Here is a 19,935-nt window from a genome sequence, read left to right as displayed (position 1 = left end):
ATGGAGTGTGGGAAGAATGAATATTTAAATTCCTCCATTGTGCTGTAAGTTTTATTCACACATGGCGTGCAGGAAGAATGAATATTTAAATGCCTCCATTGTACTGCAATTAATCTAATCTTGTCCTCACAATCTCTATGTGAGCAATACATAGGAGGTATAGTATTTTCATAGAGTCATAATTTAAAGACAGTTCTTCAAACAGTGTAAGTAGGCTTTTGCAGGATAGTTGTCTTCTTCAAGAGTCTTCCAGTTCAGTTTCTTCAGAATCTCTGCAATACTATCCTCAGGCCAAACAAACCGGCGATCGTTCGTGTTGCCCTTCTCTGTATATGTTCAACATCCCATGTTAGTCCCGTCTGGTACACATCCCACACTGTTGAACAATATTCTAGAATGGGTCACATGAGTAAATTGTAAGCAATCTCCTCTGTAGACTGTCTGCACTTCCCTGGTATTCTACCAATGAACCAAAGTCTATCAGTGGCTTTACCTAAACAACTGAGCCATGTGATCATTCCATTTCATATTGCTACAGAATGTTACATCCAGGCATTTGTACAAGTTAGCTGATTCCCGCTGTGACTCAGTGGTATTATAGTCTTAAGATATTATGTATTTTCGTTTTGTTAAGTGCACAATTTTACAGTTCTGAATATTTAAATTAAGTTGACAATCTTTGCACCCCTTTGAAATTTTATAAGATCTAACTTAATACTTATGCAACTTCTTTCAGACAATATTTCATTACACGTAACTGCACCATCTAAAAAGTCTAAGGTTGCTATTAATACTGTCTACGATGTCACTGATATGCAACATGAACAGCAATCATCAATAGTCCCAGCACACTTCCCTGTGGCAGACCTGATTTACTTCTACATCTGCCAATGGCTCTCTATCTAAGGTAACTTACTGTATCTTCCCTAACAAAAAATCCTCAACCCACATTTGAAAAGAAGAATATATGTGGTACTGAGTCAAATGCTTTACAGAATCTGAGAAATACTGCACCTACCTGACTGCCTTGTTCCAAAGCTTAAAGTATGTCATGAGAGAAAAATGTGAGCTGGGTTTCAGATGATCAATGTTTTCAGGATCCATGTTAGCTGGCATGGAGAAGGTCATTGTATTCAAGATACCTCGTTACTGAGCTCAGTGTATGTTCTCAGATTCTATGTCAAATTGATGTCAAGGACACTGGAAGGCAGTTTGTCCATAACTTCTACAGCCCTTCAATTACTCAGGTGTTACCTCTGCTTTCCTGCAACTACTGAGCATGGTTTTCTGTTCAAGGACTCTATGATAGATTGTAAAAAGAGGGGCTAACTCAGCTGCAAATTCAGTACAGAATCTGATGGATTTTATCAGGCCCTGGAGCTTTGTTCAATTTTAATGATTTCATGTGTTTCTCAACACTACTAACAATAATACCCATTTTACTAATCTTTTCTGCAATACAAGAATTAAGTTGTGTCAGTTCTCCTGGGTTTCCCTTGTTGTGGTGGTATTCAGTCCAGAGACTGGTTTGATGCAGCTCTCCATGCTACTCTGTCCTGTGCAAGATTCATCATCTCCAAATAACTACTGCAACCTATATCCTTCTGAATCTGCTTAGTGTATTCATCTCTTGGCCTCCCTCTGCAATTTTTACCCTCCAAGCTTCCCTCCAATACTAAATTGGTGACCCCTTGATGCCTCAGAACAACTTCTACCAATTTATCCCTTCTTCTAGTCAAGTTGTGCCACAAATTCCTCTTCTCCCAAACACTATTAAGCACCTCCTCATTAGTTATGTGTTATACCCCATAATCTTCAGCATTCTTCTGTGCCACCACATTTCAAAAGCTTGTATTCTCTTTTTGTTTAAACTATTTATTGTCCATTTTTCACTTCTTCAGAAATGCTTTCCTTGCCATAGAGTGTCTACATTTTATATCCTCTCTACTTCGACCACCATCAGTTATTTTGCTCCCCAAATAGCAAAACTCATCTACTACTTTAAGAGTGTCGTATCCCTCAGTATCACATGTCTTCATTCGACTACATTCTATTATCCTCGTTTTGCTTTTGTGGATGTTCATTTTATATCCTACTTTCAAGACACTGTCCATTCCGTTCAACTGCTCTTTGCTGTCTCTGTCAGAATTACAATGTCATTGGCAAACCTCAAAGTTTTTATTTCTTCTCCATGGATTTTAATTCCCACTCCAAATCTTTCTTTTGTTTCCTTTACTGCTAGCTCAATACACAGATTGAATAACATCAGTGATCGGCTAAAGCCCGGTCTCACTCCCCCCTCAACCACTGCTTCCCTTTTGTGCCCCTCGACTCTTATAACCGCTATCTGGTATCTGTACAAATTGTAAATAGCCTTTCGATCCCTGTAGTGATGATGATGTTTGGTTTGTGGGGCGCTCAACTGCGTGGTTATCAGCGCCCGTACAATTTCCCAACCTTTGCTCAGTCCAATTTCGCCACTTTCCTGGATGATGATGAAATGATGAGGACAACACAAACACCCAGTCATCTCGAGGCAGGTGAAAATCCCTGACCCCGCCGGGAATCGAACCCGGGACCCCGTGCTCGGGAAGCGAGAACGCTACCGCGAGACCACGAGCGACGGACATTTCGATCCCTGTAATTTACCCCTGCCACCTTCAGAATATGAAATGGAGTATTCCAGTTAACATTGCCAAAAGCTTTTCTCTAAGTCTACAACACTAGAAACAAATTTGCTCTCCTTAACCTATCTATTAGGGTAAGTCATAAGGTCAGTTTTACCTTGCATGTTTCAACATTTTTTGGGATTGGAGTTTTTATATTCTTCTTGATGTCTGAGGGTATTTCGTCTGTCTGTAAGATGTGTTATCTTACTCACCAGATGGAAGCATTTTGTCATCGTTGGCTATCCCATGAGTATCAGTAGTTCTAATGGAATGTTGCCTACTCCGGGGGCTTGTTTTGACTTAGGTCTTTCGGTGATCAGTCAAATTCTTCACACAGTATCATGTCTCCCATTTCATCTTCCTCTATGTCCTCTTCCATTTCCATAACATTGCCATCAAGTACATCACCCTTGTACAGACCCTCTATATACTACTTCCACCTTTCTCGTCTTTGCTTAGGACTGCTTTTCCATCTGAGCTCTTGATAGTAATACCGGTGATTCTCTTTTCCCCAAAGGTCTCTGTTTAATTTTCCTGTAGACAGTATCTATCTTACCCCTAGTGATGGAAGCTTCTACATCCTTACATTTGCCCTCTAGCCATCCCTTTTAGCCATTTTGCACTTCCTGTCAATCTCAATTTTTGAACCATTTGTATTCCTTTTCACCTGCTTCATTTTTATATCTTCTCCTTTCATCAATTAAATTCAACATCTCTTGTGTTACCCACAGATTTCTACTAGCCCTTGTCTTTTTATCTACTTGATCCTCTGCTGCCTTCACTATTTTCTCTCTCAAAGCTACCCATTCTTGTTCTACTGAATTTCTTTCCCCAGTTCTTGTCAATCATTCCCTAATGGTCTCTCTGAAACTCTCTACAACATCTGGTTCTTTCAGTTTATCCAGGTCCCATCTGTTTGAAATCCTACCATTTAGCAATTTCTTCAGTTTTACTCCACAGTTCATAACAAATGAATTGTGGCCAGAATCCACATCTGCAGCTGGAAATTCCTCACAATTTAAAACCTGGTTCCTAAATCTCTGTTTTATCACTATATAATCAATCTGAAACCTCCCAGTGTCTCCAGGCCTCTTCCATGCATACAACCGTCTTCATTGATTCATAAACCAAGTGTTAGCTACGATTAAGTTACACTCTGCGCAAAATTCTACCATGCGGCTTTCTCTTTCATTCCTTACTGCCAGTCCATATTAACCTACCTTTCCTTCTCTTCCTTTTCCTACTATCGAATTCCAGTCCCCCACGACTATTAAATTTTCGTCACCTGTAACTATCTGAATAATTTCTTTTATCACATCATACATTTCTTCAGTCTCTTCATAATCTGTGGAGCTAGTTGGCATATAAACTTTTACTGCTGTGGTAGGCGTGGGCTTCGTGTCTATCTTGGCTACAATAATGTGTTTGCTTTGCTGTTCATAGTAACTTACCTGTGTTCCTACTTCTTTAATTCATTATTAAACCTACTCCTGCATTACCCTTATTTGATTTTGTATTTATAGCCCTATATTCACCTGGCCAGATGTCTTGTTCCTCTTGCCACCGAACTTCACTAATTCCCACCTCATTTAACTGTAACCTATCCATTTCCATTTTTAAGGGATCTGGCATTCCATGTTCCGATCCGCAGAATTGCCAGTTTTGTTTCTCCTGATAACGATGTCCTCCTGAGTCATCCCTGTCCGAAGAGCCAAATGGGGGACTATTTTACCTACGGAATATTTTACCTAAGAGGGTGCCATCATCATATAACCATACAGAAAAGTTGTATGCCCTCAGGAAAAATTATGGCTGTAGTTTCCCGCTGCTTTCAGTCGTTCACAGTAGCAACACAGCAAGGCCATTATGGCTGATGTTACAAGGCCAGATCAGGCAGTCCCCTGCAACTGTTCCTCTTCAGGAACCACATGGTGTCTGGCCTCTCCATTGTGGTAGCGCCTACGGTACGACTATCTGCATCACTGAGGGATTCAAGCCACACCAACAATGGCAAAGTCCGTATGTCATGGGGGGGGGGGTTCCTTTGTAAAGGAAAATTTGAAAGTGGAACAGAATGTTTCTACTTTTGCTTTGCTACCCTCTATTTCAGTTCCTGTCTCGTACTTGAGTCATTGGACATTAAATCTGGTGATACTAACAGCTTTTACATAGGACTAGAATTACTTTGGGTTTTGTGGAAGGTTGTTTGACAGAATTCTGTTACGGCAGTCACTGGAAACTTTGCACATTTCTCTCAACAGCCAAATGTGTTGCTTTCATATTCACCTTCGTACAAAAATATAAGATATTTATTAAGCTCACATTTACCAAAACTGGATAATAATCATTACACTGAAAGCTGACCAGCCCACGGACTTGTTCCCATGCCACTTCCGGGATTTGGGTTGGCATGTTGGCCCTAGGTGGATTAAGAATGATAGCTGCTACACTGGTAAACCTACAGGTGGTTTTTTGGCAACTTCTCACAGCTCACTGGGTGAATATCGTGATCGCACGAATGATTCGCCTCACTTACACGATTTGCAAATATGCAGAATAACACTCTCATGGGTAACACTAAAATCACACCTCTGGTGCACATGAATTCTGTCCCTGAATGGAACGGTGTGGCAACAGGAAGGGCATCAGGCCACTCTTTAGCACTAGCTAGCGAAATCTGGCAATTAACAAGTTGATACCGTGATGATATATGATAAAGGTCAGCAGAAAGAAGAAATTTGTTGAAAGTCAACTGTATAAAAACAGTATTGATGAAGGCCGTATTGCTTCAGTAGTCCTGCTGGACATCAATATGGAAAATATCATTGTGCTGTGTAATTGCTTCTATGTTGAATGGAGACATGCAAGTCAATTGCTGTATCATAGATACAAAAGTAATGCTATTGCCTGGGGTCTCTCAAACATGAATGAAGAACACTTAACGGATGGATAATGTCAACTAATTTTGTTTACTTGCAAAATGCACTACATTAAACTGATACAGCACTGAGCAGACACAGCAAAAAATTTTAAGATGACACAGATTAAGGACATATGTGCAAACCTCGTCTTTGTTGAATGGCTTTCTCTGGGATATGACTGAGCTTTTCTTGCGCCAAGTTCCCCAGTAAGGTGGCCGCCTGTTGTCCCAAAACTGCAGGAGCTTCGGCCGTGGCAGGTTTATTTCTGGGTGCAGCTCCACCACCTGGTTGTCAGCCCCACCAATAATCTCGTCCTCAGGATCATCTAGTATCACAGATGAATAAATGCATGTTTATTTGTGGGGTCAATTTTATATGGGGTGTCATACTTCTTTAATGCACATCTGACACATAAAATAAAGAAATGAACATTTTATTGATCTAAGTATCCTAACCCAATAGACAAAGTCCATAGTTTGCCTGGAAAAAAAGAAGTTTCATGGCAACAAAAGCTTGGCAGCTGTAAACACATCTAACACTAGTTTAAGATTATACATAATAATATTATGAAAAGGAAAGTTGCTACTCACCATATAGCAGAGATGATGAGTTGCAGATAGGCACAACAAACAACAAAAAGACTATCACAAATGGCTCAAATGGCTCTGAGCACTATTGGACTTAACTACTGAGGTCATCAGTCCCCTAGAACTTAGAACTACTTAAACCTAACTAACCTAAGGACATCACACACATCCATGCCCGAGGCAGGATTCGAACCTGCGACCGTAGCGGTCACGCGGTTCCAAACTGACGCGCTTAGAACCGCACGGCCACACCGGCTGGCGACTATCACAAATGAAGCTTTTGGCCATTAACACTTGGACACTCAGAGGGGTCAAAATGACCCTTTCGGTTTTTAAGTGCTAGATATGTTTTGAAGAATAATGCAAGCAACATTTACTTTCATGGCATTTATTTACTTGGCATGTACTTTCATTACATTAAAAAACAGTGAATTTCACCTAATTGATTACCTCGTTTTTCCAGTTTTACCTTTGATGCGTAGAGGGGTCATATTGATCCCTTTAGAAAAAAGCTATCATTTTGTTTACTGTTATGTCGTACATTTATCTCATGCATTATGAAGCCTCAGCTACTTTAATCTGTAGTGCAATAATTTACTTTCATTTATATTATTGCTGCATGAAATGACAACAGTGGATTCGGTCTACCATTGTTCGTCATTCCCTTGTAAGAACCAGTCTTTCAAAGGTGCCTGTGAGCTGAAGATGAATCGGAAAGAATAATTACAAGATAAGGAGATTCTTGCAGAGTTACAAAGAGTTATGGAGTGTGAGTCAAATGGTGGCGAACTTTTTTCTGACGATTCATAGTAAGAGTTTTTACTGTAGACATTCAGAGAAGACGAATCATCTAATACTAAATATTCTGATTCTTCAGATACAGATAATGGAAGTTTACAGTCTAGTAAGTATATTATTATTATTATTATTATTATTATTATTATTATTACTGCTGCTAATTTATAATCATCATATTCTTATCTACATATAATGTTACTGCACTTCATTTAGATTTTATGGTGGCTTTCTTACATTTGTTCTATTATTTGTGCCCTATAGATTGAGAAGAATCATGTAACGGAAGAGGAGATAATCCTGATCCTCAGAGTGTAGAACATGTGACTGGTTCTTCATCGTCTGATGAAAGACATAAAGAAGTTGCTCCTGATGGAACAGTTTGGATAGAAGTAGTGCCTAATTCACAAGGTGGGCATTTTCCTAATCACAATATTTTGAGAGAATCTCCTGGATCTACACCACATGCAAAAAGAAATGTAAGTGATAAACTTGTAGCATGTGCTTGGCACGTTTCATAGACAATTATATAATCAAGCATATCTTGAAATGTATTGTAACAGAGGCACACGAGTACTAGGAAATGGCAACTGGTCAATGACCACGGAAGAACTAGAAGCATTTATTGCAATTAATTATGCTTGTGGCGTGAGTGGTTGCTAAAGTACAGTCCTTCACATTTTATGGCCAGATTCCTGGGGCTTGCCATTTCGTGTGGAAACCATGAGTAGAAATAGATTCTGTGAGATTCCTGAGGTTCGATCGACGAGAAGTCTACATGCTATGTACGATTACAGAATGAAGAGTTTGCATTGGTTTTTGCTGTCTGTAACAAATTCATAGAAAACTGTACAATGTGTTACAAACCTGGAAGTGACATAACAATAGACAACCAGCTCTTCCCAAGTAAAACTAGGTGCCCATGCACACAATTCATGGCTTCAAAGCCTGACAAGATTGGGCAAAAATACTGGTTAGCTGTAGATGTTGAAAGCAAGTGTACACTTAATGGTTTCCCTTATCTTGGTAAGGATACTGCACAATTCCAAGATGAAAGGGTTTCAGATTATGTAATGATGCGTCTTATGGAACCATTTCTGGGCAGAAGCAGAAATGTCACTATAGACAATTACTTCACTTTACTCAAACTAGCCAAAAAATTGAAAAACAAATCAGATTCCATTGTAGCAGCACTAAATAGAGCAAGAAGAGAAATACCACATGCTTTGAAGTCGTTTAAGAGACTTCTGTATTCCACAAAAGTTTTAAAACATGAGACTTCCTTGACAGTTTATCAAGGAAAGAAAGCAAAAAAATGTGCTAGTATGTCTTCCCTTCATTATAGTGTGACCACAAATACAAATGAGAAAAAACTCCACAAACTGTATGTTATTACAACAAAATAAAATTTTTGACATAGCAGACAAAATGGCGAGGCAGTATTCAGTCAACGCTCCCTCAAGAAGATGGCCAGTGCACTCCTTCTATAATATACTTGAGCTAGCAGAAATAAATGCCTGTGTAGTATTTAGAGCTGTTACTGGGAAGAAGATAAAAATAAAATACTTTATTCAGCAGCTTGCAGATGAAATACCTTCTGGGTATGTGAAGAGTCATTTTCCTTGTATGACCACAGACAAGCATGAAAAGAATGAAAATGAAGATGAAATGCTACAGAACTGCTGTAAATGTCAAGTTCTCGAATTCTGCAAAATGCAATAAAACTATTTCCAAGTGCAGTGTTTGTAAGATGATAGTTTGTGGAAAACGTACAAAGGAAACTGAATACAAATGTGTCAATTGTGTAAAACAATGAAGTAGCTGAAATTTCTATATGCATGAAAAGTTCAATTTTTTATGAATTAAGAACCAAGAAGAGCTTGTTTGGGTGTTACCAGGTTCAGTGAAATTTGTTTATATGTCAATAAATAATATAATTTGTGTCTGTTCTTTTTATTCACAACTCTTTATCTGAAATGGCTATAAATCTTGTAAACATTAAAATATAATAAATGCTTAAAATTACGAAATAGTAGTTCAGAAAATGTTTCTTAAATGGTAGTGGTCAAAACGACCCCTCTGGGCGCTTAAGGGTGCAGGCGAAGTCTGTGCATCCGAATGTTAAGGCATTTGTCAACAACAGACCACACACACACACACACACACACACACACACACACATACACGCGCGCGCGCGCGTGCGTGTAACTCAGCATCTGTGTTACATGGTGAGTAGCAACTTTCCTTTTCATAATATTGTCACATTCCATCCCAGATTTTCCATTGTTTGATTTTTGCCTGACAACTGTATAATAGTTGATTGTAAGGAAAGGATAGATTGCTTTTCACCACATAGAGGTAGCACCGAGTCACGTACAAGCACAATGTAAAAGAATACTAGAAATATTTAAGCTTTTGGACAAAGTTCTTCCTTAGAAGTAGAACTATCACATGTTGCACAACAACAACAGCAATAATCACATGTTGAACAACAACAACAACAACAACAACAACAACAACAACAAAAACAACCACCTAACACACACAAGGCTACTGACTTCGGGCACTAAGACCCAACTGACTGCATGTGGCATGAGCAAGAGTGAGATAAAGGCAAGGTGGTGGCGGTAAAATAACAAGGCAAGGTGGTAGCAGTAAAATACCAGACAGATATGGACAGTTTGTGGCATCATGTAAAGTAATTCAAGATATTGTGTATAGATTTTTTTCCTGCATGGTTCCTTTTGTTTTGATTCAGGTGCTAAACAATTACCAGAAAAAAACTCACCCATGGCTGTCCAAAGAAATTACCAATGTGAATTTCAAAGGGAGCCACCAGACATTACAATGAGTATGACTTGGCATTACAAGTTCCAAGCCACTGGGAAATTTTAACAGTCAGTCAGATCCTGGCAGAAAACACATATCTGATGAAGTGGTAGAGATTAGAGAGACCTTCAAAAGAAGCCCAGCAAAGACTGTTGAGCACCATAATAGTTCAACATTCCTTACTCAACAGTTCAAAAGATGCTTCATGAATAACTTTCTCTGAACATTTATGAAGTTCAAATTGTGCAAACACTGAAGTTCAAACTGTGCAAACTCTGAAGGAGAATGACTTTTTGCTGCTTGCCATGATTTTGCTATTGAGATCTTGGACTTGATTCGGTAAAGTGCCAACTAATTAGGAAATAACATTTTCTCTGATGAAGCAAACTTCCACATATGTGGAAAGTTTAATTGCGACAACATTTGCATCTGGGATTCAGGAAACCCTCACAGTTCTCAGGAAAATGCCAGAGAAACTGAGAAGGTGAATGTGTGGCGTGTGCTGATGAAAAATAGCATAGTTGAACCATTTTTCTCCATCGAGAAAATGGTAGTAGGAAACGTTTATGTGGACATGCCTGAGCAATTTTCTGTCCCTTAGTTTCTTCCCTTTCATCCAAATGTGATCTTCCAGCAGGATGGTGCACCACAACCCTGGAGTTTACGTATTTGTGACTTTCTGAACTGAATATTTCCACAGTGATGGATAAGACACAATGCACCGCTACCCTCATGAGACTTAACCCTTCCGTATTTTTTCGTATAGGGTTATGTGAAAGTCATTATGTATGCCTCACCTATATGTGATCTTGACAATCTTCACAGAAGAACTGCAGATGCAATAGGATCCCCATCATCCCACATACAGATGTGCATACACGAGTTGAGATGCAAGTATCGTATAGACATTATAAGGGTTACGAAAGGAACCCATGCAAAAGTGTATTACTTTTGTACAAAACTTTGCGTTACTTTACATGATGCCACAAATGACAAGTACCTACAAGTCACTGTACCTTTTTTAAATCACATTTTAAAAATGTTGAAGTTTTTTGTGGACACATTGCACTGCAACTGATAAGCTTGGACTCTGCAATTCGACAAAACACACACAAATTCCCCTTCTCTCTTCTGCAGTACTGAAATAATGAGAGCATTTATTTTTTTCCTTACGTTTCTACTAATGGTAAGTAAACAACGTAAACAGACTGTTACCCAAATGAAGGTTTCTAATCGTAAATGTACCACACAGCAAAACCCTGCACATATTTTCAAACAAACAGTTTCAATTCTCTTTTGTGATGTTTAATGTCACTGAAACACGCATTGTTTTAAATTTTGTATAAGATAATTAAAAACGGTCATGCAAAAAACGACATAAAATTGAGTATTTTATCTTTCTCTAAATTCCTTTTAAACTGCTGGTTGGTGATCCTATTCCACAGACCAGGCATCAAAGATCAATGAATTATTTCGTTTGCCTTCTTTTGAACTGTTTCTTTGTCTGTGTTGTTCACATCTTCAGTCTGAAGAATAGTTTGATGCAGCTCTCCGTGGTTGTCTACCTTTACAAGTGTCTTTGTCTTTGCATAACTACTGCACACAACATCCACGTGAACCTGCTTATGTGTTCGAACCTGAGTGTGTGTGTGTGTGTGTGTGTGTGTGTGTGTGTGTGTGTGTGTGTGTGTGTATACAATTTTTAACCCCCCCCCACCCCCTCCAATCTTTCCTCCATTACCACACTGACAATTCCTCAATGCCTCAGAACGTGTCCAATCAACCGAGCCACTTTTTTTTTTGTCAAGCTGAGTCATATATTTCTTGTCTTACCAATCTGATTCAGTATCTTTTAATTAGTTAACCAATCTGCCAACTTAATCTTCAGTATTCTTCCGTAACACCACATGTCAGAAGGTTTTATTCTCTTCTGGTCTGAACTGTTTGTCTTCCATGTGTCACTGCCATACAAGGCTACATTCCAGACAAATGTTTCAGAAAATACTTCCTAACACTCAAATCTATATTCGATGTTAATAAATTTATCTTTTTCAGAAACACTTGTCTTGCCATCGCCAGTACACATTTTATATCCCCTTTACTTCGACCACTGTCAATTATTTTGCTGCCTTCTCCTCTTGCAGGGTCAGGATGTTAAAAAGGGTATTAAATGGCGACAAATTTTTCGATAAACATATATGGCAAAAAAAGAATTGTTTTAATTTTTATAATCCCCTACCAAAAAGGTAGGGCCCAGTGAGCAAGCCAACCATCAAAATAATGGTAAATATTGACCAGAAATTGGATGGTTCTTGACCTAAACATTTCAAAGCCTTTACATAGGCATTACACATTGTATGAATATTGCAAGTTCTGATGTTTACAAGTTGTCTGCCTCAGGTCTTGTGGACATCACTAGCTAAAAGCCTAAACATTCTTTTGTTGACATTAGGTCCATAAGGCATTTATTTAGGAACAAGTTGGCTTCAGAAAGTGATTCACATAATTTACAATGTAATGTTTTACTAATTACTTAGGCAATAAGCATCAGCAGCACCTTCCTCTGCCCTCCCCACAACCTACAAAGACGTTGGCAACAGCCAGTAAGGAGATGACTTGTTCCTTTGTTCATGCACGTGCAACTATTGATCGCATGAGCACATGGTATGTTGTGTACGAGCTGGCAACTCTGCTGCCCACCACTTGCCATCTGTCAATCATAAAGTAGTTTTTACTGGAGTACATATTTTATCTATTTTCATCACTGCAGCACTTCAAAAAGTTAAATGAATGAACTTGAAAACAAAAGCAAATAACTTATTTTCTTCCTAAAAGAGCCAAAAAGGCAAGAAAAGTGACCAACTTCTGTAACTGCAGTTTGTTTTCTATACAAGTTGTATATAACCTTCCGCTCCCTGTGATTTTATCCCTGCTACCTTCAGAATATCAAAGAGTATATTCCAGTCAATATTGTCAAAAGCTTTCTCACAACCTAAGTTGGTAAATGTTCATCTGTTCTATTATTGACCACAATTTTTGTCCGCACAAGATGTTTCCCTTTAAAGGCCGTTGACTTTGTATTCTTTTCTCAAATTGTCAAATGCTACTTTTACAAACCTTATGGAATAAATATATTCTCCTTTGTAGTTCACCTTCATTCTCTGACAGCAGTGTGATGTTGTCTGCATATAAAAGGCAATACAAGTGGGAATTTATGCTATTCTTCAGTTACTCCAGTGAGAATTTCCTTCCATTTCTGAACTGCGTTATCTAAATAAATGTTAAAAAGTGTGGGTGAAATGCTGCACTGTTGTCAAACAACTTTCTTTGTGGTTATAGGCTGTCAGATTAGCATTTATATCTAAAATTAAGCAATGTGTTTGTACTGACTTTTTAAAACATTCATTAGGCAATGATCAAAGCAGACGAAATGAATTAAAATTTGTGCTGCAGCTGGGACTCGAACCCGAGTCCTCTTGCCTGCTAAGCAGAAATTCTAACCATTACACCACTGCAGTATGATGGTCAACACTGCTGCACAAACTACCTAAGCTGAGTGCCCTCCCCAGCACAAACTTCAATTCATTTTTCCCTTAGATACTGTCACTACTGCCAGGGCTCTCCGATATTGGCAAGCCCTTTTAACCCTTCCTTTTTATCTTTTCCTTTTTTGCTATGGCTTCTTCAGCTGCTTTCTTAACTGCAGTTTCCATATATTTCCATTCCTTCTCTACTTCTTCCACTTCTTCTTTCTCCTCTAGTTCCTCATTAAATCTCTTGTGGTACAGATCTCATATGCTTTGTTTGTCTAGTAGATATACTTTGCAGATTTCCAGCTTCATCTTTTCTTCTATCAGTTTTTTTGTTCTTTCTCCATTTTGGATACATATCTATTTGAGATATCACTGACAAATGGTCAGAACCTATGTCACATCCCCTGTACACTCTTGTATCTCTTACTTCGCCCTATAATTTTTCCATGGATGATAATGTAGTCAATAAGGGACTTAAATCCTCAAGCTGACCAAATATATTTATGGATATCTTGCTTGGAGAAGAAAGTATTTGTTACCTCTTGGATTATTAAATGAAACACACTCTCTAACCAATATTCTATTGTATATAATAGAGGGAAACATTCCACGTGGGAAAAATATATCTAAAAAGAAAGATGATGAGACTTACCAAACAAAGGCGCTGGCAGATCGATAGACACACAAACAAACACAAACATACACACAAAATTCAAGCTTTCGCAACAAACGGTTGCTTCGTCAGGAAAGAGGGAAGGAGAGGGAAAGACGAAAGGATGTGGGTTTTAAGGGAGAGGGTAAGGAGTCATTCCAATCCCGGGAGCGGAAAGGCATTTGCCTTTACAAATGTCTGCTTGTGTCTGTGTATATGCGGATGGATATGTGTGTGTGTGCGCGAGTGTATACCTGTCCTTTTTTCCCTCCAAGGTAAGTCTTTCCGCTCCCGGGATTGGAATGACTCCTTACCCTCTCCCTTAAAACCCACATCCTTTCGTCTTTCCCTCTCCTTTCCTCTTTCCTGACGAAGCAACCGTTTGTTGCAAAAGCTTGAATTTTGTGTGTATGTTTGTGTGTCTATTGACCTGCCAGCACTTTTGTTTGGTAAGTCTCAATATTCTATTGTCATTTATGACGTTTTCTCCCATCATTCTCACAATCTTTGAATCTCCTGTCAATATTATTTTATGGTTACTGTTCTACTTGTTTGAAAGTGATGCAGTGCATCAGTGTAAAATGCAATGGTAGTCAAGTTTTGTCTCTCTTCTTTGACAGTTAAAACTATACTTCTTTCATTTATATAGCTATACCCTATAATTCTTTTTTTCCCATCTCTTATGTATGTAAGCTCATACAACACCAAATATTCTTCTACATACTTGTTAACCTGCAGCTTTTTCTTTGCTTCTGTTATGGGAACTATATCTAGCTTGGTCTTCTTCAAATCTTCTGCAAACTTTTCTTTTTTGTTTGGTAATCATTTGACATTCCATGTTGCTACATTAATGGTATTTACAATCCATGCATTCTTAAACTTTCTCTTAGCCAGGTTTGTCATCAGTATATCTGACCCTGATCCGAGACTGTTGCGGGCACTCGTAGTAGCTGGGAAAATTCATCTTGGCACCATACGAGGGCCGCACAAGTATCAGGGTGTATACATGGACAAGGAGAAAAAATTCCCGGATTTGTCCCAGTTAAAAATACACTTTCTCCGGACGAAAATACACTTTCCATATTAAGTGACAGGATACTTTCCCCCAGAGCTGTAAAACTTATCAATCCTTTGAAGGGTTAAGGTTTCATGCACCGGCTTGAGCTTCCAGGCACATTAGCAAATGACTGCCTCTGTGTGTGTGTGTGTGTGTGTGTGTGTGTGTGTGTGTGTGTGTGTGTGGGGGGGGGGGGGGGGGAGGGGGGGAGTTTGATGTGCAGCAACAAGTATGCTGCATATTGTCATATTACGAAGGTATAAATTCGAATCCCTTAGTTACTGAATCATTGAAATCGAGATTGGGATTATGTCAATCATAGCTCATGTCTCGTGCTCTTGCAAGCCAATAAAAGCAGATATTCAGAGCATAGAACTCGTGATGTAGTCAGTCAACAACAACAACATTGCTCAGTAATGCGAATACACAAGTATGAAAAGTTAATGGTTTACATTAATATACAAGTGTGGCTACAAGAAAAGCTGCGCTTTCCGATATAATACTGGTCTTGAAGATCAATTAGCCAACAAAAGAGCTAAGCTTTTTCACGTATAAATTGGTCTTCTTTTACACGTTTTACACTTCAAGATACATCACACAAATGTACCAGTAAAATTTCAAGTTTTAAACAGAGTCAAACGCTCTTTGATTTAACAAATTCATCGCACATTCTCTTAGGCAACATAATTCATATTGCGTAAAAGGAAATTTACATTGAATGTGACGCTTTTTAAACCACCATTCGCAATATTTTCCCGCGAGCTATTAGAAACAGGTTCGTTTCAACAGTTACCATTCATAGCCAGAAAACAGTTGTTATTACCCATGCGCAGCTACGATGACGTAGGAAGCCTGTATATTCATACCTTTAAAGCAGTAAGAAAATTTACATAATGTAATAAAAGAAACAGGACATCAGATGATACTCCAAGAGCACTGGAATTTCGTAAACCATACCAAAATACCCCATTCTGCTTAAAGTGTACATTCATATGTCCAGGTTCACAGTGAAGTCGGCCCCAACCTGATATTAAGCTTTTCAGTGCGGTTTTCTGGATGTAAATTTTCTTGAAGTACCAATGCTGCATTATTTCGTGTTTGGTTCTTTATTATCAATAATGCCATACGTGCCAGAAAATGAAAATGTGCACTTTAAATCCAGCAAATAGTTGAAACTAGCCAATAGTCTGGAATGAAACACTTCGTTTCAAATAAATTGATTGCCTCAGTGGAAAATATCAATAACAGCCAAATTTCTTTAGCAAACCGACGAACTTCACCGTTCTGCAAGGTGATTAATGCGTGAAACCGTGAAATAAAATAAAACCAAAAAACTGAAACGAATAATGTATTTTATCCTTCCATAATTATGTGAATTTATTTTAATTTAACTGATGGCTCCTAGCCACAGAAATCCATTTTATTTTTATTTGATGAGAGAGCTGTAAGCAAAGAGGAAACAGCAAAATCACTGAATGTAAACACTGCAGACCAGAAAAATTTTTCCATGTAGCAGCTGACTGCTTGCTTCAGCCGATACACCCAACAGCCACACTTCAAGCAGCCAGAACTGGGAGAATGTATATGTGTGGATGGATATGTGTGTGTGTGTGCGCGAGTGTGTACCCGTCCTTTTTTCCCCCTAAGGTAAGTCTTTCCGCTCCCGGGACTGGAATGACTCCTTACCCTCTCCCTAAAACCCACATCCTTTCGTCTTTCCCTCTCCTTCCCTCTTTCCTGATGAGGCAACAGTTTGTTGCGAAAGCTTGAATTTTGTGTGTATGTTTGTGTTCGTTTGTGTGTCTGTCGACCTGCCAGCACTTTCATTTGGTAAGTCACATCATCTTTGTTTCTAGGTATATTTTTCCTTCGTGGAATGTTTCCTTCTATTATAACTGATGATGAGACTTACCGAACAAAAGTGCTGGCAGGTCAATAGTCACACAAACATACAAACAAAATTACAGCTTTCGCAACAAACGGTTGCTTCGTCAGGAAAGAGGGCAGGAGAGGGAAAGACGGAAGGATGTGGGTTTTAAGGGAGAGGGTAAGGAGTCATTCCAATCCCGGGAACGGAAAGACTTACCTTAGGGGGGGGAAAAGGACAGGTATACACTCGCGCACACACACACACATATATCCATCCGCATATACACAGACACAAGCAGACATTTGTAAAGGCAAATGCCTTTACAAATGCCTTTGCCTTTACCAATGTCTGCTTGTGTCTGTGTATATGCGGATGGATATGTGTGTGTGTGTGTGTGTGTGTGTGTGTGTGTGTGTGTGTGTGTGTGTGTGTGCGCGCGAGTGTATACATATCCTTTTTTCCCCCTAAGGTAAGTCTTTCCGTTCCCGGGATTGGAATGACTCCTTACCCTCTTCCTTAAAACCCACATCCTTCCGTCTTTACCTCTCCTGCCCTCTTTCCTGACGAAGCAACCGTTTGTTGCGAAAGCTTGAACTTTGTTTGTATGTTTGTGTGACTATCGACCTGCCAGCACTTTTGTTCGGTAAGTCTCATCATCAGTTATAATAGAAGGAAACATTTCACGTAGGAAAAATATACCTAAAAACAAAGATGATGTGACTTACCAAATGAAAGTGCTGGCAGGTTGACAGACACACAAACGAACACACACATACACACAAAAAATTCAAGCTTTCGCAACAAACTGTTGCCTCATCAGGAAAGAGGGAAGGAGAGGGAAAGACAAAAGGATGTGGGTTTTAAGGGAGAGGGTAAGGAGTCATTCCAGTCCCGGGAGCGGAAAGACTTACCTTAGGGGGAAAAAGGGACGGGTATACACTCGCGCACACGCGCGCGCACACACACACACACACACACACACACACACACACACACACACACATATCCATCCACACATTTACAGACACAAGCAGACATATTTAAAGACAAAGAGTTTGGGCAGAGATGTCAGTCGAGGCAGAAGTGCAGAGGCAAAGATGTTGTTGAATGACAGGTGAGGTATGAGTGGCGGCAACTTGAAATTAGCGGAGATTGAGGCCTGGTGGATAACGGGAAGAGAGGATATATTGAAGAGCAAGTTCCCATCTCCGGAGTTCGGATAGGTTGGTGTTAGTGGGAAGTATCCAGATAACCCGGACGGTGTAACACTGCGCCAAGATGTGCTGGCCGTGCACCAAGGCATGTTTACCCACAGGGTGATCCTCATTACCAACAAACACTGTCTGCCTGTGTCCATTCATGCGAATGGACAGTTTGTTGCTGGTCATTTCCACATAGAATGCATCACAGTGTAGGCAGGTCAGTTGGTAGATCACGTGGGTGCTTTCACACGTGGCTCTGCCTTTGATTGTGTACACCTTCCGGGTTACAGGACTGGAGTAGGTGGTGGTGGGAGGATGCATGGGACAGGTTTTACACCGGGGGCGGTTACAAGGGTAAGAGCCAGAGGGTAGGGAAGGTGGTTTGGGGATTTCATAGGGATGAAATAAGAGGTTAAGAAGGTTAGGTGGACGGCGGAAAGACACTCTTGGTGGAGTGGGGAGGATTTCATGAAGGATGGATCTCATTTCAGGGCAGGATTTGAGGAAGTCATATCCCTGCTGGAGAGCCACATTCAGAATCTGATCCAGTCCCGGAAAGTATCCTGTCACAAGTGGGGCACTTTGTGGTTCTTCTGTGGGAGGTTCTGGGTTTGAGAGGATGAGGAAGTGGCTCTGGTTATTTGCTTCTGTACCAGGTCGGGAAATCCTCCCCACTTCACCAAGAGTGTCTTTCCGCCATCCACCTAACCTTCGTAACCTCTTAGTTCATCCCTATGAAATCCCCAAACCACCTTCCCTACCCTCTGGCTCCTACCCTTGTAACCGCCCCCGGTGTAAAACCTGTCCCATGCACCCTCCCACCACCACCTACTCCAGTCCTGTAACCCGGAAGGTGTACACAATCAAAGGCAGAGCCAAGTGTGAAAGCACCCACGTGATCTACCAACTGACCTGCCTACACTGTGATGCATTCTATGTGGGAATGACCAGCAACAAACTGTCCATTCGCATGAATGGACACAGGCAGACAGTGTTTGTTGGTAATGAGGATCACCCTGTGGCTAAACATGCCTTGGTACACGGCAAGCACATCTTGGCGCAGTGTTACACCGTCCTGGTTATCCGGATACTTCCCACTAACACCAACCTATCCGAACTCCGGAGATGGGAACTTGCTCTTCAATATATCCTCTCTTCCCGTTATCCACCAGGCCTCAATATCCGCTAATTTCAAGTTGCCGCCACTCACCTCACCTGTCATTCAACAACATCTTTGCCTCTGCACTTCTGCCTCGACTGACATCTCTGCCCAAACTCTTTGTCTTTAAATATGTCTGCTTGTGTCTGTATATGTGTGGATGGATATGTGTGTGTGTGCGAGTGTATACCCATCCTTTTTTCCCCCCTAAGGTAAGTCTTTCCGCTCCCGGGACTGGAATGACTCCTTACCCTCTCCCTTAAATCTCACATCCTTTCGTCTTTCCCTCTCCTTCCCTCTTTCCTGATGAGGCAACAGTTTGTTGCGAAAGCTTGAATTTTTTGTATGTATGTTTGTGTTCGTTTGAGTGTCTGTCGACCTGCCAGCACTTTCATTTGGTAAGTCACATCATCTTTGTTTTTAGGTTAACTGTGCAATAAAATATTAAGAGCGTTGTTGTTGTTGTGTTGTTGTCTTCAGTCCTGAGACTGGTTTGATGCAGCTCTCCATGCTACTCTATCCTGTGCAAGCTTCTTCATTTCCCAGTACATACTGCAACCTACATCCTTCTGAATCTGCTTAGTGTATTCATCTCTTGGTCTCCCTCTACGATTTTTTCCCTCCACGCTGCACTCCAATACTAAATTTGTGATCCCTTGAT

The 19,935-nt window shown here is 40.0% G+C and overlaps 1 protein-coding gene across 2 annotated transcripts in view; it reads right to left on the bottom strand.

Annotated features, from left to right (window-relative positions):
• The window catches only part of LOC126094917 (chromatin assembly factor 1 subunit A-like), a 96,777-nt gene that overhangs the window by 39,815 nt on the left and 37,027 nt on the right, over nt 1–19,935 (bottom strand). For both annotated transcript variants that reach the window (XM_049909563.1, XM_049909564.1), the window contains exon 8: nt 5,734–5,915. In XM_049909563.1, coding sequence (XP_049765520.1) covers nt 5,734–5,915 — 182 coding nt within the window. The remainder of the gene's footprint in view (nt 1–5,733; nt 5,916–19,935) is intronic.

This window comes from Schistocerca cancellata, chromosome 8 (genome assembly GCF_023864275.1).
Source record: "Schistocerca cancellata isolate TAMUIC-IGC-003103 chromosome 8, iqSchCanc2.1, whole genome shotgun sequence".
In the NCBI taxonomy this organism is placed as follows: domain Eukaryota; kingdom Metazoa; phylum Arthropoda; class Insecta; order Orthoptera; family Acrididae; genus Schistocerca; species Schistocerca cancellata.
The sequence above is the reverse complement of the archived record's forward strand: the minus strand, read 5'-3'. Positions and strand labels throughout refer to the sequence as shown.